Raw genomic sequence first — 22,069 nt, 5'->3', positions numbered from 1 at the left:
TTGTTTTATTTTATTTTATTTTATTTATTTTTAGATGGAGTCTCGCTCTTGTTGACCAGGCTGAAGTGCAGTGGCACAATCACGGCTCACTGCAACCTCCACCTCCTGAGTACAAGCGATTCTCCTGCCTCAGCCCCCCGAGTACCTGAGATTATAGGCACCTGCCACCACGCCCGGCTAATTTTTTTGTATTCTTAGTAGAGAGCACACTGCCATACCAAAAACTGGAGAGACAAGCAAATACAGAGAATCACAACTGACCAGGGAGAGAAGCCTACCGCTGGAGTCGGCACCTGGTAGGAACACTTAAAGGGTAACTAACTGCTGAAAGCTGACCTTTGGACTAGCTTGAAAGATAAAATCTCCTAGGGGGTCAGCCATACCAGTATGAAGAGGGGGCCTACATTTTAGTGAGCTTTACCTCCAAGAAAGCCACCAGGTGAAGACCGGAGAAAAATCCTCTCTCCCTTCCAACATAGAGAGGGGAAAGGTAACCATTTTCAAGTACACCCAGATCACTCTGCCCTCAAGGAAAACTATTTTACCAAGCCCTAAGCAACCTGAGGGAAAGGAAATATCCAACTCCAGCCCCCGCTGGATTTCCTGTCTTTCCTAAGGATCAGGGAGGTAGGAGGGAAGCTGAGAAGAACTTATGAAGGGTCACAGCCCAGGGCCACAGGCTCATTAAAAGACTGACATCTAACCATATATTCTCCTATGATTCCCCTTCCTCTAGAATTTACCACCATATCTATCAATAGGACTCCTGTTTAACAAAAGGGGAAGACAGCTGAAAGAAAGGCATGCTTCAGACCTTATTTAAGAAGTCTCCAGGGAAACCCAAAACTAGAGGAAATTTTAGCCTCTGACACATACAATGACAGCAAACAAAAAACACAGCCTAACTCCTAGCCAGATAAACAAAACCTCACACTAAAGAACTATTTGCCTTAGTTCCCTTATAAGCTATATTATGGTCAATTTTCAAAAAAGCACTACAGCCAGGCGCAGTTGCTCATGCCTGTAATCTCAGCACTTTGGGAGGCCAAGGTGGGTGGATCACTTAAGTAAGGAGTTTGAGACCAGCCTGGCCAATATGGTGAAACCCCATCTCTACTAAAAATACAAAAATTAGCCAGGCATGGTGGTGCACGCCTGTAGTACCAGCTACTTGGGAGTCTGAGGCAGGAGAATCGCTTGAACCCGAGAGGCAGAGGCTGCAGTGAGCCGAGATCATGCCGCTGCACTCCAGCATGGGCGACAGAGCAAGACTCCATCTCGGAGTTTAAAAAAAAAAAAAAAAAAAAAAAAAGCACTAAAAGCATGCTAAAAGGCAAGAAACATAGCCTAAAGAAACAAAGCAAATATTAAAACCAAACTCAAATATGGCAGAGATTTTGGAATTATCAAAACAAAATTTTTTAAGTTTAAAGAGAGAAAAAGATAGGGTAAAAACAGTGAACAATCCATAAACTCTATAATCAACTTCTGGAGGATCAGTCATTGTTTTTAACTCCAAAAATTTAAAGTAGTTAACAAATTTATCAGTACTAAAGTTGTACAGACCTGCTTCTAATTTACATCTGCCTATTTCTTCTAAGTTTTCAAACTAGGAGGATAAACTCTTCTAATACACCTTAGAGGAAATACAGAAGGAATGGAGAATGGTCCCAGGAGTTTCCCCCAAGTTCAACAAGCAAAAGCACAGGATATGGAAATAACAGATCTTCTAGTTCTAGCCCATTTTGTAAGTGAAAAAACTGAGTCCAAGAGGACAAGTGATTTGTACAAGGTTACACAGCTCAGAAAGAACTATGAGTGGAACATTCATTTCATTTCTCTAGCATGGTGCCCCCACTTTTATGCTACAAATAAAAACAAATCAAATTTAGCAATAAAATATGTTTCAAGCGAGCCATTCAATGTGTACATTAAGATCAAATTAATTTTTAAGACAGCAGATTTTTCCTTTCTCCTTCTGTAACAACAGGTTTGACCCTCCTCATAAAATTTTAAATTCCATGGACCAGAAAGAGCATTCATTTAAAATTTTTTCAGTACTTGGAATTTTTTGTTATTGCTTTGTGTATTAACAATCCAAGATTATTACAAAAATATTTGAAATAGTAAGATATAAATCCCATTTCCTTTATCATTGCCATACTTCCTACCCAAATCCAAGTTGCTTTTGTTTTGCAAAAAAAGGGAACCATACTCAATAAATAATCTGACATCTTTAAAGCATATCATTTTAGCCTATAATTTCAACCTTAATTTCAAATGTTACCAATGGATTAAAGAAAATTTAGCCACTGGTGATAACAGTTTTGAAGATTTCTTCTATGTATTCCTTTAATACCAACAATTTTGCTTTCATATAACTACAATCCTGCAATCAACAGTTAATTGGTTTAAGATGCTAAAATAGTCCAGATTTAATCATGCCTTAGTGGGCTACTGGCTTAAATTGATCCTTTAATCCCAGTCAGTTTAATAAATATAAAGTTACCTGTTTCGTCATGGTAGTTCACAGCTTCTGTCTCCATCCATGCATTATCAGTGTTTCGAGGATCATCAACATATCCCTTATATATCTATTTTCAAAAGAAGACAAATTTTTTAAAAGTCCAAGGTGTAGTGAGTACAGCAGAGCATGTTACCTTCACTAGCATCAGAAATGTAAATATCCTGTTGTCCAACAACATGAACATACTTAATGCTACTGAGCTGTACATTCAACAGTTTAGATGGTAAATTTGACATTATGTGTTTCTATCAAAATTTTTTTTAAGAAATGTAAATATCAGCCGGGCACGGTGGCTCACGCCTGTAATCTCAGCACTTTGGGAGGCCGAAGCAGGTGGATCACCTGAGGTCAGGAGTTCGAGACCAGCCTGACCAACAAGGTGAAACCCTGTCTCTACTAAAAATACAAAAAAAATTAGCCATGCATGGTGGTAGGTGCCTGTAGTCCCAGCTACTCAGGAGGCTGAGACAGGAGAAATACTTGAACCCGGGAGGTGGAGGTAGCAGTGAGCCAAGATCACGCCACTGCACTCCAGCCTGGGCAACAGAGCAAGACTCCATCTCAAAAAAAAAAAAAAAAGAAAAAGAAAAAGAAAAAAAGAAAGAAATGTAAATATCATAAAACTTTTAATGTAGTACTTCATGTGCTTGTTTCAAATTTCCCAAAGAACAATATTCTCTTTTGAGGCAGCTTTAAAAATCATGAAACCCTCAGGCCGGGCATGGTGGCTCATGCCTGTAATCCCAGCACTTTGGGAGGCGGAGGTAGGCGGATCATGAGGTCAAGAGATCAAGACCATCCTAGCCAACATGGTGAAACCTCATCTCTACTAAAAACACAAAAATTAGCTGGGCATGGTGGAGCACACCTGTAGTCCCAGCTACTCAGGAGGCTGAGACAGGAGAATCACATGAACCCGTGAGGCAGAGGTTGCAGTGAGCTGAGATTGTGTCACTGCACTCCAGCCTGGTGACAGAGCCAGACACTGTTTCAAAATAAATAAATAAATCATGAAACCCTCAACACCTCAAACTCTAATTTCAGAATCTGAGAATAGTCAGATTTGGGCAATATGATTTTTTAAGAGTCCATGACTTAAGTATTTTTCTGTGATTATAGTTTCTGAAATACAAAGGTAGATTCTTCTAGTTAAACAAAGGAGATCTATAAGTAAAACTAAAGATTACTACTTAAGCTATTAATATATGAAAATATTTGGATCTATTCATCTAGCACAAACGTAACTCAAAAAAATCTGGACAACATGAATAACTAAATCCCAATTCTGAAAAGAAAACAAGCAATCCAAATAAAAACTGACAAAAAAAAGGCCGGGCACGGTGGCTCATGCCTGTAATCCCAGGACTTTGGGAGGCCGAGGCAGGCGGATCACCTGAGGTCAAGAGTTCAAGATCTGCCTGGCCAACATGGTGAAACCCCGTCTCTACTAAAAATACAAAAATTAGCCAGGCATGGTGGCACACGCCTATAATCCCAGCTACTCTGGAGGTTGAGGCAGGAGAATCGCTTGAACCCGGGAGGCAGAAGTTGCAGTGAGCCGAGACTGCACCATTGCACTCCAGCCTGGGGACAAGAGCGAGACTTCATCTCAAAAAAAAAAAAAAAAAAAAAACACTCTATTATTTTCTTATTATTAGTGTGCATATACCTTGTAAGGTATTTTTTTAAAAGCACGGAAGGCCAGGCTCACGCCTGTAATCCTAGCACTTTGGGAGGTCTAGGTGGGGGGATCCTTGAGCCCAGGAGTTCAAGACCAGCCTGGACAACATGGTAAAACCCCATCTCTATAAAACAAAAAACAAAAAATTAGCCCAGTGCGGTGGTGTTTGCCTGTGGTCCCAGCTACCCAGAAGACTGAGGTAGGAGGACCACAGGAGCCCAAGAGGTTGAAACTGCAGAGCCATGATAACACCACTGCACTCCAGCCCGAACAACAGAGCAAGACCCTATCACAGAGGGTATATGGACAAAATAGACATGAGACTTAAATGATTATCAACCAGAAAAATCTCTGTATGACATAATTTAAAATGTAAATGTTCTTTCAGAGAGAGCTGAATTCATGCACATACAAAAAGCTTTCTGTTGGATGGGTACTCAATGTGAAAGAAAATAGTTTACAGGCCAGGCGTGTTGGCTTACGCCTGTAATCACAACACTTTGGGAGGCCGAGGCAGGAAGGTAACTTGAAGTCAGGAGTTCAAGGCCAGCCTGGCCAACATGGTGAAACCCTGTCTCTACTAAAAATACAAAAATTAGCCAGGCGTGGTGGTGGGTGCCTGTAATCCCAGCTACTCCAGAGGCTGAGGCAGGAGAATTGCTTGAACCTGAGAGGTGAAGGTTGCAGTAAGCCAAGAGCATGCCACTGCACTCCACCCTGGGTGACAGAGCAAGACTCCCATCTCAAAAAAAAAAAGAAAGAAAAACTGAGAAGAAAAAAAGTTATTATAATAAATCATATAAATAAACTAAATATAGATCATTTTAGCCTATATAGCCTAAAGTTGGGCTATAAAACTTTAAATAGAAACCTATTTACAGTGAAGATCTATAATTTGTTTCTGCGAATATATTTTAAATATACAAGTATTCCACTTTATTTAGAGAAGGACATACAGATTTCCAGGTCAACTTTTAAGTCATTTTCATCAATCCACAGAACTAAATCCCTCCCAGAAACACTATTTCTTACCACTAGGTGGTCTTGGCTGAAGAGTTTGTGCAACTTTTCCTCTATTTCTCTCTTTTCAGCACTGGTTTTCTGTAAGGAGTTGAGAGCTTCCTCACCAAATTCTCTCTTCAGTGTGGCACTAATCTTCTCTCCTGGATCCACCATCCCCTAAGAGTCACATTAATAATTTTGAAGAAAGGGATCAGCTTTGATTTATTCAACAAATATTTATTGAGTGGTAGAGTGAACATTTATTATTCAATCTGTCTATAATAGTGATCCCCATTTCTCTGTTATACACTGTTCTCTAAACCATCTGTTGCTAGTACAAGGAACCAAATACATGCATACCTCATGTATTTGGCCACAGTGATTGGTCCAAAGTTAGCCTATGGCAAACTGAGCCAATCAAACCAATTTCCTGGTACTTGCCAAACTCAAACTAACGAAAAAGGACTGGAGGTAAGAAATAATACAGCACATTTATTCTTCCCCCATTGTTCATTCCATTCTAGCCACACTGACCTCCTCAATGTTCCCAGGACCTGCCTAACATGCTGCCCACTGAGAGCCTTTGCACCTGCTATTATCTCTATCCAAGATGCTTTTCTCTAGATATCTGCATGGTTCACTAATTCATTTCCTTCAGATAGTTACCTAACATGCACCTCCTCAGGGAGGTCTTCTCTTAACTGTCCCGTCTAAAATTGCAAACTCTCAAACACTTCCTAGTCCTCTACCTTGCTTTTGTTTCTTTCTTAATACTTACTGCCTTCTAACATGCGATAAATTTAACTTATGTATCTTATATTATCTGTCTCTCCAACTGGAATGTGAGCACCAAAAGATAGAGGTATTTGTTTATGTTGCTCTGTTGTATCCTCAGTGTCTGAAATATTAGCTGACAAAAGGAAGATACTAAAAAAATACACTGATTAGATGAATAACTGTCAAAATGATAACAATGACAGCAGTTTCCTGATAAGAATTTTAAATAACAATAAAAATATAAGATTCTGTGATGAAATCATTATTATGTTATTGCTTTCAACCTAAGTGAAGTTTGACTATTTGGCTCATAGAAATTAGCCTAAAGTTTGCCAAGCACGGTGGCTCACGCCTGCAATCCCAGCACTTTGGGAGGTCAGGGTGGATGGATCACAAGGTTAGGAGTTCAAGACCAGCCTGGCCAAGATGGTGAAACCCTGTCTCTACTAAAAATACAAAAATTAGCTAGGTGTGGTGGCAGTCGCCTATAATCCCAGCTACTCGGGAGGCTGAGGCAGGGAATTGCTTGAACTCAGGAGGCGGAGGCTGCAGTAAGCTGAGATCATGTCATTGCATTCCAGCTGGACAACAGAGCGAGACTCCATCTCAAAAAAAAAAGAAAAATTAGCCTAAACTTTTATCAGAGTCGGTTGAGATCCTTATTTCCATTCCATTTTTATTCTACAAAGAAAAAAACATTCTTGCAGATAACTGTATGTTTTTATAAAGAGTCATCCTCATATCAAACTATCTCCATTTCACAATATGGTATAAAATATAAAACCCTCTACCACACACATAAACATTTTAAACGGCCACTTCAGTCCAGGTGTGGTGGCTCACACCTGTAATCCCAGCACTTTGGGAGGCCCCGAGGCAGGCAGATTGCTTGAGGCCAGGAGTTCGAGACCAGCCTGGCCAACGTAGTGAAACCCGTCTCTATTAAAATTACAAAAATTAGCCAGGCATAGTGGCGCACACTTGTAATACCAGCTACGTTGGGAGGCTGAGGCACAAGAATTGCATGAACCCAGGAGGCAGAGGTTGCAATGAGCCAAGATTGCGCCAATGCACTCCAGCCTGGGCAACAGAGTGAGACTCTGTCTCAAAATAAATAAATAAATAAAAAATAAAAAATGGCCACTTCAAATATACCACTGCCAAATTCAAACTATAAGCCAACAAAAGTATACTCATCTTGATAACATTATAGAAATTATTTAAACTACCAGGAACAGTAAATAACAAAAGCTAATTTTTTAAATGTTGTCAAAAGTTATCAGAATTCAACCAAAAAGTGCTTAAAAATACTACCTTGGGCTTGGAGTGGAGGTTAAATTCTGAAATGGGACCTAACATAATGAATGCCTATTAAATGTGATCTCTAATAATCCTGTGAAGTAGATCTCTTTATTTTAAAGATGAGGGCCTGAACTCCCAATCACCCAGCTGCAAGTAGAAAGGCCAGAACACAGACCTACATCTAACTTCAAAGCCCAAGTTATTTCCCAAGGGTGTCAGAATTAGACGCAGATTCTAACAGTCTTGGATTATCCTAAACTTGTTGCTGACAATGACACTTCATGCAGGGATGAAAAAAGTAAGAATTACTAACTGAAGTAGGAAGGAATAGAGGAAAATGGAATAGAAAAGATTCACAAACAATAACCCTGTAGTAAGTAAAGCAACTAAAAGGAACTTAAACACTGATTTAATTTTAATGCTTACCCCTGGGATTGCCCATTCTCCACAGTCTTTCCTTTTTATTGCAACAAATTGTAAGATGTGTTTCCCAGAAACAGGATGCATGATTTTATTTCCACTGCTATCCCTTTTCCATCTGTGAATAGTAATATAAAATCACAACTGATTTACAACAAAAACTAAGGTTCTATCTCAAACTTGAGACAAAGTTACAAGGATGTTTTTCTTTAAAACAGAGTATATATAGTATAGCTAGTTTTATTTAAAACTATTGATTTTTACAGGAAATATTCTATATTCATCGCTGTTACAAACCAGGACAAATGTCTACATTACATAAAAGATACTACATTATCTGTAATGAAAATTCAGGATACAAACAATTTTTACTACTTAAAGTACTAACAAAAAAAGAAGTAGCAGAATAGAATTTAAAGAAAAGGTTATCAAAGTTTTTTAAAAAATAAGTTTATGAATCCTCTTTTAAAAATTACTGGTAGTTGCCAGGCGCAGTGTCTCACACTTGTAATCCCAACACTTTGGGAGAATTGCTTGAGCTCAGGAGTTCGAGACTAGCCTGGGCAACAGTGGAAGACCTCGTCTCTACCAAAAATAAAAAAATTAGCTGGGTGCGATGGCATGCACCTACAGTCCTAGCTACTTGGGAGACTGAGGCAGAAGGGTCGCTGTACCCAGGAGTTTAAGGTTGCACTGAGTTAAGATGGTGCCACTACACTCCAGCTTGGGTGACAGAGAGAGGGTCTATCTAAAAAAAAAGGAAAAAAAAATTACTGGTAGTGAAAAAGGCATGGTAAGATTTGCTTTTGGCCAGGTGTGGTGACTCACACCTGAAATCCCAGCACTTTGGGAGGCCAAGGTGGGCGGATCACCTGAGGTCAGCAGTTCAAGACCAGCCTGGCCAACATGGAGAAACCCTGTTTCTATAAAAATACAAAAATTAGCTAGGCATGATGATGGGTGCCTGTAGTCCTAGCTACTCAGGAGGCTGAGGCAGGAAAATCACTTGAACCCAGGAAGCAGACGCTGCAGTGAGCAAGGATCGTGCCATTACACTCCAGCCTGGATGACAGAGTGAGACTCCATCTTGAAAAAAAAAAAAAAAATTTGCTTTTAACAGTTCACCCTGTGCTAAGAGAAAAGCAGATTATATGACCCAGTTTAGCTGGTGTCAAAAGCAGTACTTCTCAATCTTTTTTTTTTTTTTTAAGAGACAGGGTCTTGCTCTGTCACCAAGGCTAGAGTACAGTGGTGCAATCATAGTTCACTGTAACCTTAAACTCCTGGGCTCAAGCAATCCTCCTGTCTCAGCCTCCTGTGTAGCTAGGACTACAGGCATGGGCCACCACACCCAGCTAATTTTTTTAGAGATGGGGTCTCCTGCTATGTTACCCAGCTGGTCTTGAACTCCTGGCCTCAAGCCATCCTCCCACCTCAGCCTCCCAAAGTGCTGCAATTACAGATGTAAGCCACCATACCCGGCCCTGCTTCTCAATCTTTATGCCCTCTAATTTGATAAACAAAAAAAACTCTATCCTTTTATTTTATTTTACATTTTAAATTGAATTGCTTATGGGTTTTGTAGAAAGTATCAAGGCAATGTTAGTTTCAGAATACACTTTTTCTAACCACACTCTTTGCCAGAGATGTTGATATTAATAAATCTCCCTTTCCCCTTCCTCACCTCCACATCAACCTCCAGCCCAATTTTAGGAATTGTCCTAATGATCTCTTACGCAAAAAAAAAAACTTCCAATGCTAAATCAAAAAAGAAGGTCTATGCTATAATTATTACTCTGGATGAAACCCAATAAAATATTAGTATGGATATGAGTTTCCAAATTTCCTTATATAGTAGCTGACTACCATATCTACCATATCTAATTCCTCCCATGAAAGAGCTCATAGTCTAGCAGTGGCTCTACATTAGCAGAAGGGTGATAGTTTGATGAGTATATTAAACAGAAATGAAATAATAATTAGTACAAGAGGGCACATCTGTTTTTAAAATGCCAGAAAGGGGAATACATGAGGAAGAAACAAAGTCACAAAATAAAATAATGTGTTCAAGAAACTGAATGTTCATATAGGGTCTAGCACCATGGGCATCAGTGAGGGAAAAGATAGGCCAGAAAAGTGGGCAACGGGCTTAAGTGACAAGATGCATCTAATTCATCTACTTAGAGAGCCAGAGAATGTTTTTAAGCAGGGTAAAACCATAACCAGTTTGTATTTTAGAAAGCTCACTCACTTTGACAAAAGCATGTATGTTGGTCTGGAGGAAAGCAAGACTGGACTCAAGAAGATCAGCTGGGAGGCTACTACTATGATCCAGGTAAAAGATGATGACAGGACAGAAGGCAGAGACAGAATGAAGAGAGTATGGATTTTATTTTTATTTTCTAAAAGCCATTTAGATAGCATTTATTATATATATATAAAACACTGTTCTAAGTGCTTTAATGTATTTATCCATTTAAGCCTCAAAACAACCCTATAACATAGTTGTTTTGTTATCTTTATTTTACAGATATGGAAAATGAGGCACAGAAAAGTTAGGTAACTTCCCCAAGACTACAGTGTTAACAAGGGTGTAAACACAACTTTGAACCTGGACAATCTGGTTCCAGAATCTGTGTTCTTAATTACTATACTATCTACTTAAACTGAAGAAGCAGAATGTTTACACTAATTAGGTAAGAGGAAAGATGGCCAGGCGCAGTGGCGCACGCCTGTAATCCCAGCACTTTGAGAGGCCGAGGCAGGCAGATCATGAGGTCAAGAGATCAAGACCATCCTGGCCAACATGGTGAAACCCTGTCTCTACTAAATACAAAAATTAGCTGGGCGGGGTGGTGTACACCTGTAGTCCCAGCTACTTGGGAGGCTGAAGCAGGAGAATCACTTGGAAGTTGCAGTGAGCCGAGATAGCACCACTACACTCCAGCCTGGGTGACAGAGCTAGAATCTGTCTCAAAAAAAAAAAGGAAAGACAAGAAGGCAAATGGTGGCTCTGTTCACTCATAAACATTTACTGGCACCTACTACACATCACATGCAAGGAGCTGGGAAAACAAAGACTCAATACAGCCACTGCTCTTCAGCCAGCCAGTTGTGACTATGGAACAAGGATGAGAAACAGAATAGAAAGAGATGCTGGCCAGGTGTAGTGTGGTGGCTCCTGCCTGTAATCTTAGCACCTTTGGGAGGCCGAGGTGGGAGGATTGCTTGAGCTCAGGAGTTCAAGACCAGCCAGGGTAACATAGCAAGACCACATCTCAAAAAAAAAGAGAGAGATGCTGCTGGGGAGAAGGCAGGATCAGAGAGATGATCAGCAGCTTGCATATGTTCTCAGATTTTATTCTGAAGGACAAACGTATGGATTTTAAGCAGAGTAGCTTCTTGCTATATTATTAGTATTAAATACATTATCACCAATTTTAAAACAAAATTTCTTGATCTAACAGAATACATCATTTTAAATGATGAACCTAATGAACATTTACTGAATATCAGTAATATTTCTATGCCCTATTGCTATTCCCTCCCCAGTTCTAACAGTATGTACCTTCCTGTCTTTAACCAAAAGTGAACAGAAAATGAAATTGTCATCAATTGTTTGACCTGAATTTATTCACAGTAATATATTAACACTTCCCAACTCATTTTGACTCTAGAGGATCTGAAGAAACTTTTGATAATTGTACCTGGACAATCTCTAGGAGAGATGCCTGGGAATCTGAAAATTTAACACCTGCCCTGGAGTTTCTGAAAAAGTTTATGAAATCCTGAACAATGCTGTTTTGAATCATGAAGTGCATACTTGAAAGAAAGGGGGGTGAAATCTTGGCTCTGAAAGTGCCTGGGTGATTCTCCAGTAGAAGGAATATACTCTAAAACAATGATAAAAAGTACAGTATAGTAAAGACTCACTAGTGGTGTAACAGAAAAAGCACAGTATTTAAAGCCACTTACCCCTGATTCAGATGTCAGATCTACAACATTTAGGCAAGTCACTTAACCCCAGTGAGTCTCTTTTTCAAATCCTCAAAATAGATATATCAATACCTACTTGGAGGGGCTTCTGTGAAAAACAAATAGAAAAACTAATGATAGCACTGACAGGATGCCTGGAATAGACTAGTCTAAAAGTAGAATGCTTTTAACAATTAATCTAAGGCTTGACTCTTCCTTCAACATCTTTCATTTTTCTCTGTTCCATTTCTGCTGCCTCTCATCTATTTAGACGAACTCATCAATTTATTAATTAATGCATTATTATTTATTATTAATTAATGCATTATTGAGATAACAAAGAACATCAACCTAAGAGTACAGTTGAAAGCCAGACTCTGCCACCTGTGGGCTCTCTTATAGCCTCGGACCATCTCTAAGCCTTCAGTTCTCTTATCTGTATGACAGAGTTAAGCTCAAAAAGTCTACCATTTCAAAACAACTTGATACGCAATACTCCCAGCCACTATTTGGTCCACCACAGATAAAGATAAGCTAACTAGATTCTAACTTTCAAGACTCTGGCTTCCCTTTTCTGCTCTTGTCCCCTTACTAGCATTACATGCCTGTTTCAAACATTTCATACCTTCCTGTTTTTAGCCAGCTTCACCAAAATCAGAAACTAACACTGCCATTAATATTTTTTTAATTAACTCTTTCCATCTCATTTAAACCATAGAGGTTCTAACAGTACGTGGATGGAGAGGTAGGCTGATCAGTAGTTAAGTAAGTGGGTAGGTGAATGGGTGGGTAGGTGGATGGATGGATGGAGGGAAGATAAAATCTGGGGTTGGGTAAAGATCCTTTTTGGCAGGAGAATTGAGAGGGCAAGTAAGAAAATAAGACCGGGTGAGTATAGGTGCCTCTTCCAGTAACTTGAAAATAAAAAAATACATAGAGAGCTAAACTATCAAATTATTATTATATCTCAGATCAAAGAAAAAGAGTCTCCTTGAAGAAAGGCCCCCAAAATATCAAAACTAAAAAAGTAACAATATTGAGGATATTTGCATTATTTAAAGAAAGAACATGACAATTCCATGTGGGGAGACAGATGGTCAGCAAAGAAATTCTAAAAGTAAAAAAATAAAAATTAAAACGATGACAAATATGACAATATTTCAGATACATTAGAAAGATGATTCCTGTGGAGATAGCTAAGCCCATCTAAACATTAGATTCACTGACCTTCTTAATTCTGATTCATGCTCATCAAGAGACCTGAATATGATTTGGCTTACCACATAGGTCTGCCTCAGGAAGAGAATGCCTCTCCCCTGTTCTGAAACCTTCAATGGCTCCAGTCCATACTCCTAACTTTGGCATTTAAAATTCTACTCTGGCATTTAAAATATCTACTAAAGTGCCTACTCAACGCTGAGAACAAATAGATGTTCAATAAATAGATGCACAAATAGATGTTCAATAAATAGATGCACAAATAGATGTTCAATAAATAGATGCACAAATAGAATTAACCTTCTTTATATAATGCCTAACCTACTCATATAAGTACAGCTTTATACTTATATCATATCACTATGATTTTATATAAAGTCCCTTTAAAATATCAATTATATATACAACTGCATGCATATTTATGTAATATACATGTGCGGGCATGTGTGTGTATGTATAGTCATGTGCCACATGATGATGTTTTGGTCAATAACAGAGCACATACGCAATGGTGGTTCCATAAGATTACGATGGAGCTGAAACATTCCTATCACCTAATGATGTCATAAGCCATTGTCAATATCCTCACCCAATGCATTACTCACATGCTTGTGGTGATGCTGATGTAAACAAACCTACTGCACTGCCAGTCATAAGAGTACAGTCACATACAGTACATAATACTTGATAATAAGTGACTATGTTACTGGCTTATGTATTTACTATACTGTAACTTTTATCATTATTTTAGAGTATATTCCTTCTACTTATAAAAAAAGTTAACTGTAAAACAGCCTCAGGCAGGTACTTCAGGAGATATTCAAGGGGAAGGCATTATTATCATAGGAGATGACAGCTCCATGCATATTACTGCCCCTGACAACTTTCCAGTGGGACAAGATGTGGAGGTGGAAAACAGTGATACTGATGATCCTGACCTTGTATAGCCGTAGGCTAATGTGTGTGTGTCTTAGTTTTTAACAAAAAGTTTAAAAACAAAAGAAACAACTTTTTTTAAATTAAAAAAAGCCACAGAATAAGGATGTAACAAAAAAAACTATTTTTGTACAGTTGCACGATGTGTTTTAAGCTGTTATTATAAAAAAGCCAAAAAGGTTTTAAAAATGTTTAAGTTTATAAAGAAGTCACAGTAAGTTAAGGTCAATTTATTATTAACAAAATGAAAATATTTTTTATAAATTTGGTGTAGCCTAAGTATGCAGTGTTTATAAACTCTACAATACTGGACAGTAATGTCTTAGGCTTTCATGTTCACTCACCACTCACTCTGACTCACCCAGATCAACTTCCAGTCCTACGAGCTCCATTCAGGGTAAGTGCCCGAAACAGGTGTATGGTTTTTTATCTTTTATATCATGTTTTTACCTACTTTCCCTATGTTTAGATATACATACACTTACAATTGTGTTACAGTTGCCTATAGTATTCAGTACAGTAACATGCTGTACAGGCTTGTAGCCTAAGAGCAATAGGCTATAGCATATGGCATAGGTGTATACTACTTATACAATTGTACCTACACAATCTAGGTTTATGTAAATACACTCTGTGATGTTCACACAACAACAAAATCACCTAATAATGCATTTCTCAGAACGTGTCCTCATTGTTAAGCAATGCATGACTGTATACATACATATATATACAAACACATACATATGTATATACACACAGGTATACATATATACACAAACATAGCTACAGTCTGCATTTTTTCTATCACTTAGCTCTTTGCTACTGATATGCTTTTTATTGGTTTTTACCTGGTTATAATGGGATCTGCAGCATGATTTGGGCCCCATCGCCCCAAAAGCCCACGGCCAACCAGTCCAGTCCGTCCTGCAGGATTTCTGGAAAAACAAAAAAGCATAAAATCAATTGAATGTGTTCATCTTTTTAACCTGATTTGATATAACCCAAAAGAAGGGAATATAAGCAGTAAGACAGAACTAGTAAGTCCTTACAAATCCAATGGAACTATCACATATCTGGTGCTGAAGTCATGTATTTCATGACACTGCTATTTAATTTTTCTTTTGTGCATGTGATATGCTTTAAACTTGATCCAGGAAGAGGCTCTCATACCCAAAGTGGTTCTACAATGTGATGATTTGTTTCAGTTTTCACCTATACTCCTAAATTCAAACTAGAACCTTCCTGGATTCTTCTGGAACACCCACATCTCTCTTCACTTTCTCATTATTCTCATTTCCTACTCTACTCTCCTACAACCCTTCCTATTAAAGTTGTTCCTGTTACATTAAATCCATTTTTCCTCAATGGTTTCTGGATTTTTATTATCAATAATATATATTTGTAGCATATAATAAGGTATTAGTATTACTATTTCATAGATTTCAAGTAGACTAAAATTTTATAAAAATGCCAACTATTTAACCTGATGCCACAATCCAGTGTTAAAAATTTGTCAGAGAAACCTATCAATACTCATGCCTGTGTCATTTTATTTCAGTAAACATTCTTTAAATGTTCAAATTTCATTACGTACTACTAAAATGTTCTAACATGTAATTCTACTTAATGGTGCTGTATCTCTTGCCCTCCCACTACATGAAAGTAAATAAACAACTTGGCCAAAATTTCCCTTTTTGCCATCTCTTTTTATTCTTTTTTCCCAGTGACTGTTATTAAAACTGAATGAATTTTTATATTGTTTTTGTACTAGACTCAGAAATATTTCAGCAAGACTTGCAAATAGCAACAGAAAGAAGAGACAAGACACCTGCCCAGCTGACAATAATTCTTTCCAAATTCACAGGAGAAGGGGCAGAGTGGCCAGCAACCATATATATATATATATATATATTTTTTTTTTTTTTGAGACAGAGTCTCACTCTGTCACCCAGGCTGGAGTGCAGTGGCATGATCTCGGCTCACTGCAACCTCCATCTCCTGGGTTCAAGCAATTCTCCTGCCTCAGCCTCCTGAGTAGCTGGGATTACAGGCGTGCACCACCACGCCCGGCTAATTTTCGCATTTTTAGTGGAGACAGGGTTTCACCATGTTGGTCAGGCTGGTCTCGAACTCCTGACCTCACGATCCACCTGCTGATCCACCTTCCAAAGTGCTGGGATTACAGGCGTGAGCCACCGTGCCCGGCCTGCAACCATATTTTATTCCATGTAACCACACACTCCTGAACACAAGTGATCAAGGCCACCATTAAGAGACAGGTTAGTTTGTATAGATGACCAAGACCATAACTTATAAACAGGAAACTGGAATGGACACACAGACTATGTTGAAACCTGAAAAGCACAGATGGTTATTTGCAAAGAGAGAGTAATAAGCCAACAATACAGACAAAAGCATAAATGAGGCAGAGAGAGAGTCCTGATGGATTTTGAATTCCATCTTTTCCTCAAGTTAGCTGCATTTTTGCTTTGAGCTCCTTGAGACATTCCTATAGCCTTAAAATAAATTTTACTTTTGCTCAAGCAAGCTAAAGTTAGTTTCTATTAGTCAAAGAGACTTGATTAAAAGAACAATCTATCTTGTACTTCCATCTATGTATCTTACCTATCTTTTCATAATATTTTTATAATTGTATCTATAAAAGAACCTAAGGAATCAGTCAAATGCAAGGAGAATTTGACTTAAAAAGTCTCAATAACATAGAAAGGTGAATAAGTTATGATCAAAGAAAGAACTTAGCAAAAGGCCGGGCGCGGTGGCTCACGCTTGTAATCCCAGCGCTTTGGGAGGCCGAGGTGGGCGGATCACGAGGTCAGGAGATCGAGACCACGGTGAAACCCCGTCTCTACTAAAAATACAAAAAATTAGCCGGGCGTGGTGGCGGGCGCCTGTAGTCCCAGCTACTCAGAGAGGCTGAGGCAGGAGAATGGCGTGAACCTGGGAGGCGGAGCTTGCAGTGAGCCGAGATTGCGCCACTGCACTCCAGCCTGGGTGACAGAGCGAGACTCTGTCTCAAAAAAAAAAAAAAAAAAAAAAAAAAAAGAACTTAGCAAAACTGAAGGACCAGGCTGAGATGAGAGGAGTACTACCATTTCCTTGTCTTACAGGAACCAAGAATCCAAAGTGTAACATTTTTATAAGGTGATAACCATGATTTCAAATCTGTGATCCTTCTTTGGTTTTATTTGGTACATGCTAATTTTTATATTTCTTTCTAACTTTTTAATATGATTTGGCTCTGTGACTCCACCCAAATCTCACCTCAAATTTTAATTCTCGTAAGTTGAAGGCAGAACCTGGTGGGAGGTGACTGGATCATGGGGGGCAGTTTCTCCATGCTGTTCTCATGATAGTGAGTGAGTTCTCATGAGATCTGGTGGTTTTTTTGTTTTGTTTGATTTTTTGAGATGGAGTATCGCTCTGTTGCCCAGGCTGGAGTGCAGCTGCACAATCTTGACTCACTCCAACCTCCGCCTCCTGGGTTCAAGCGATTCTCCTGCCTCAGCCTCCCGAGTAGCTGGAATTACAGGTGCCCGCCACCATGCCCAGCTAATATTTGTATTTTTAGTAGAGACAGGGTTCTGCCATATTGGCCAGGCTGGTCTTCAATTCCTGATCTCAGGTGATCCACCCGCCTCGGCCTCCCAAAGTGCTGAGATTACAGGTGTGAGCCACTGTGCCTGGCCAATCTGATGGTTTTATAAGGGGTTCTTCCCCCTTTACTTGTTCACTCTCTGTCACCTGTTGCCATGTAAGATGTACCTTTGCTTCTCTCTTGCCTTCCGCCATGACAATAGGTTTCCTGAGGCCTCCCCAGCCATGCAGAACTGTAAGTCAATTAAACTTCTTTCCCTTATACATTACCCATTACCCAGTCTTGGGTATGTCTTTTTTTTTTTTTTTTTTTTTTTTGAGATGGAGTCTCACTCTGTCGCCCAGGCTGGAGTGCAGTGGCACAATCTCAGCCCACCACAACCTCCACCTCCCGGTTCAAGCAATTCTCCTCCCTCAGCCTCCCGAGTAGCTGGGATTACAGGTGCCCGCCACCACGCCTGGCTAAATTTTTTATCTTTAGTAGAGATGGGGTTTCTCCATGTTGGTCAGGCTGGTCTTGAACTCCTGACCTTAGGGGAGCCGCCCACCTCAGCCTCCCAAAGTGCTGGGATTACAGGTGTGAGCCACTGCGCCCAGCCAGGTATGTCTGTATAGCACTGTGAGAACAGCCTAATACACTTTTATAGTATCTTCTTAAGGAAAATGGATAATTTTTGAGTTGTACAGAAAAATCATTTTTTAAAAAGTATAGAAAGACCCTTGATGTCAAATTATTGGGTTATCTTTATTTTTACTCTTACATGTTTGGATAAATTCTTACTTTAAGATACTATACCATTTAATAAATATCTGCTGAACAATTTTCCTTTCTGTTAATGTATTCAATTATTTCTGTTTCCAAGATAGAATTACAAAAAGATGCATCAAACGCTGCCTCTGCCACTTACTAGCTGTATACAAATTGCTTACACTCTTTTTCCTTATCTGTAAAATTCAATTAAAAATATCCACCAACAGGGTTATTGTGCAGATTTAATTAAATCACATACGTAAATAAATTTGTACAACATCTGGCACATACAAGGATTTGATAAATATGAACTATCTTTTCTACTTTTTGGTGACTCATTATTGTAAGATGCTCTGCTCCCAGTACCTACCTCGGTCTTCCATTTTCAATCTCATACAGGCCATTCTTGCTCTTTCTCTCAACATGCCCATCCTTTTCGTTAAACTTGGGAGAAAAATTACTTTCACTGTAATGAGAATACCAATGTAAAATAAGAAATAATGATTCAAAACTACCAACAGCTTAATAATGCAAGTCAATCTGTTATCCATAAGAAGTATTCCTGAAACAATAAATTTTTAAGGGTTAGTTTTGGTTTTTTGTTTGTTTTTTTGTTTTTTTTTTTTTTTTTCACAAATCCATCTTATTCCTTCAAAACAATTTTTAAGGGAAAAAAAAGTTGTAACCAAAACACCACACATTACAAAGATATGTATTATTATTAAACTTACTAACCCCTCCAGGAAGGACTACCAGCAGAAGAGCTAGAGCTCCTACCACATGCTACAAGAAGGTCTATTAGCAAAAAGGAATTGTTTGTGGGCACAATATGAAAACTATTTGCTCCCATGCAGTTCCAAAAATAAGATTCCTTCTGATGATGTTTCTACTATTTCAAAATAATTTAAATTTCTTCAAATGCACACTGATTAATATTTTTATCAGAGTAAACTCACGAAGCAGTGAATTTGCCCCACAAGCTGCATAATAAATATGATGTAAATTAAAAACAGACATACTTTGCTGGAAATGTTCTAGATCTTGATCTGGGCAGTGGTTACAGAGCTATGTAAATGTAAAATTTTGCTGAGCTGCACACCTTCACATGTAAGAAATGTGCACTTTACAGCCGGGCATGGTGGCTCACGCCTGTAATCCCAGCACTTTGGGAGGCCAAGGCAGGAAGATCACGAGGTCAGGAGATTAAGACCATCCTTGCTAACATGGTGGAACCCCATCTCTACTAAAAAAATACAAAAAATTAGCTGTGCATGGTGGTGGGCACCTGCAGTCCCAGCTACTCAGGAGGCTGAGGGAGTAGAATGGCGTTAAACCGGGAGGTGGAGCTTGCAGTGAGCCGAGATGGCGCCACTGCACTCCAGCCTGGGCGACAGAGCGAGACTCCATCTCAAAAAATAAATAACATTAAAAAAAAAGAAATGTGCACTTTACTACATTTATATCACGCCACAAAAAAAAAAGTTTTTTATTTTTTCTTTCTTTTTTTTTTTTTTTTTTTGAGATGGAGTCTCGTTCTGTTGCCCAGGCTAGAGTGCTGTAGCATTATCTTGGTTCATTGCAACCTCCAACACCCAGATTCAAGCGACTCTCCTGCCTCAGCCTGCTGAGTAGCTGGGACTACAGGAACATGCCACCATACCCAGCTAATTTTTTATATTTTTGGTATACACGGGGTTTCATCATGTTTGCCAAGCTGGTCTCAAACTCCTGACCTCAAGTGATCCTCCCGCCTCAGCTTCCCAAAGTGCTGGGATTATAGGCGTGAGCCACTGTGCCCGGCCCAACAAAAAAATTTTTAAACAGACATAACTAAACTACTCTCCTCACCACTATAAAATCCCTGCCATAATTGCACTGACAGTGAATAAAGAGTTACATAGCACTGGATAGTTCACGGGCAGTTCTGACACAGGTTTCACTTTTTTCTTGCTTTAATTCCAGTGAGCGAGCAAAGAAATATCTGTGGTCTGTTTGGGGAATAATTTCCAATTTCAATGATCCATACATTTTCTTAAGACTTCTAACCAATCTGCCATCTAACATGCAAATAAAAAGAATTAAATGATAAAAGCATGAAATTATAAAACCAGAGCTGCGATGCCCTTGGGACTCCAGAGATTCACCCTTTTAAAAATGTCACCAGGCGTGCCAGCTCATGCCTGTAATCCCAGCACTTTGGGAGGCCAAGGCAGAAGGATCACCTGAGCTCAGGAGTTCGAGACCAGACTGGAGGATACAGTGAGAACTCTTCTCTGCTAAAAATTAAAAAGTTAGCCAGGCGTGGTGGCACACACCTGTAGTCCCAGCTGCTCAAGAGGCTGAAGTGGGAAGATCACTTGAGCCCAGGAGATCAAGGCTGCAGTGAGCTATGATCACACCACTGCACTCCACCCTGGGTTAGAAAAGGAACATAAAGGGATGGGAAAAATGGGGAGATGTCGGTCAAAGGGTACAAAGTTTCAGTTATGCAAAATAAGTAAGTTCTAGAGATTTAATGTACAGTGTGGTGATTACAGTTAATAATACTGTTCTTGTCCAGCCTGGACAATACAGTGAGACCCCATCTCTACTTAAAAAATAAAATAAAATTAGCCAAGTATGGTGGAACATGCCCATAGTCCTAGCTACTCAGGTGGCTGAGGCAGGAGAATCACCTGAGCCCAGGAGTTCAAGGTTGGAGCAAGCTATGATCACATCACTGTACTCCAGCCTGGGTGACAGAGAGAGCACCAGTCTCAAAAATAGTAATAATACAGTATTGTATACTTGAAACTTACTGAGAGTAGATCTCAACTCTTTTCACTACGCACACAAAAAAGGTAACCATGTCAGATTATTTTAAATGGCTTGATTGTGGTAATCACTTCACAATGTATATGTATGTCAAAATATCACATTGTACACCTTAAATATATATAGTTACTTGTCAATCATACATCAATAAAGCTGGAAAATATAAAAGAAACATAAACATAAAATGTTAATCAATGCGGCACTTCTATGAATTTAGTGAGAGCCCCTTCTCTCTCATTCTCCCCCTCTCACTCCCCTTTATCCATCCCTTTTCTATTTTTTCACACTGGTTTATCATCATCCTGTTCTTAGTAACCTGGAGAATTTTCCAAAAAATATTTTCACAAGTCTAGCTATGTTGGAAAATAACCACAAAGGATGTTCTATTGATAACCCAAACAGAACACATGAAAACAAATACCATCAGCTGTTATTTCAAAACAAATATAATAGTACCAGCTGTTATTTCATAACACATAGCTGATGCTATTTGTTATTTCAAATCAAAACAGATTTAACTATTTGGAAGTATGCTCATAAAACCCCCAAAAGAATAAACAAATATGAACTGTTTATCTTTGGCAAGAATTCAAGCAAATGTGGAAACTGAGTTATAACACAGCTAAGCATAGATTGAAATTATTTTCAGGTATCAAAAAGATACTTTACAAATAAAACTATTACCTTCTCTAAAAGTCTTATTCCCAGCTAACGCTGTCTTATTTGCTCACCTGATCTGAGGATCTGCCCACCTGGGTCCAGCCAAGACAGAGACTGCAGTGTATTCCACAGGGTTATAATCTTGCCACTCAACAAGCCAGCCCACTTTCTCATTAGGAACCTGGCTTCGTTCAACTTTTGAACCTGGGTAAGGAGACGTCCGAGCCTTATTGTGAGAATTTTCTTTGGAACCATTAGAACCAGACATGACGTTGGTATTAAGATGAAACCAAGAAGATGAAAACGAGTTTCTGGGGGAGAAAAAGAAAAAACATTTTACATAAATACCAAAAATATATTAATTAAAGAACCTAGGCCGGGTGCAGTGGCT

The 22,069-nt window shown here is 39.0% G+C and overlaps 1 protein-coding gene across 3 annotated transcripts in view; it reads right to left on the bottom strand.

Annotated features, from left to right (window-relative positions):
* The window catches only part of NUDT9 (nudix hydrolase 9), a 35,879-nt gene that overhangs the window by 1,387 nt on the left and 12,423 nt on the right, over positions 1-22,069 (bottom strand). For all 3 annotated transcript variants that reach the window (XM_030819108.1, XM_003265873.4, XM_030819107.1), the window contains exons 2-7: positions 21,750-21,989; positions 18,575-18,670; positions 14,687-14,773; positions 7,716-7,827; positions 5,241-5,387; positions 2,510-2,594 (exon numbers count right to left, since the gene is read on the bottom strand). In XM_030819108.1, coding sequence (XP_030674968.1) covers positions 2,510-2,594; positions 5,241-5,387; positions 7,716-7,827; positions 14,687-14,773; positions 18,575-18,670; positions 21,750-21,946 — 724 coding nt within the window. In that variant the 5' untranslated portion in view covers positions 21,947-21,989. The remainder of the gene's footprint in view (positions 1-2,509; positions 2,595-5,240; positions 5,388-7,715; positions 7,828-14,686; positions 14,774-18,574; positions 18,671-21,749; positions 21,990-22,069) is intronic.

Source organism: Nomascus leucogenys, chromosome 9 (assembly GCF_006542625.1).
Source record: "Nomascus leucogenys isolate Asia chromosome 9, Asia_NLE_v1, whole genome shotgun sequence".
Taxonomy (NCBI): Eukaryota; Metazoa; Chordata; class Mammalia; order Primates; family Hylobatidae; genus Nomascus; species Nomascus leucogenys.
This window is presented reverse-complemented; position numbering and strand designations above follow the sequence as displayed.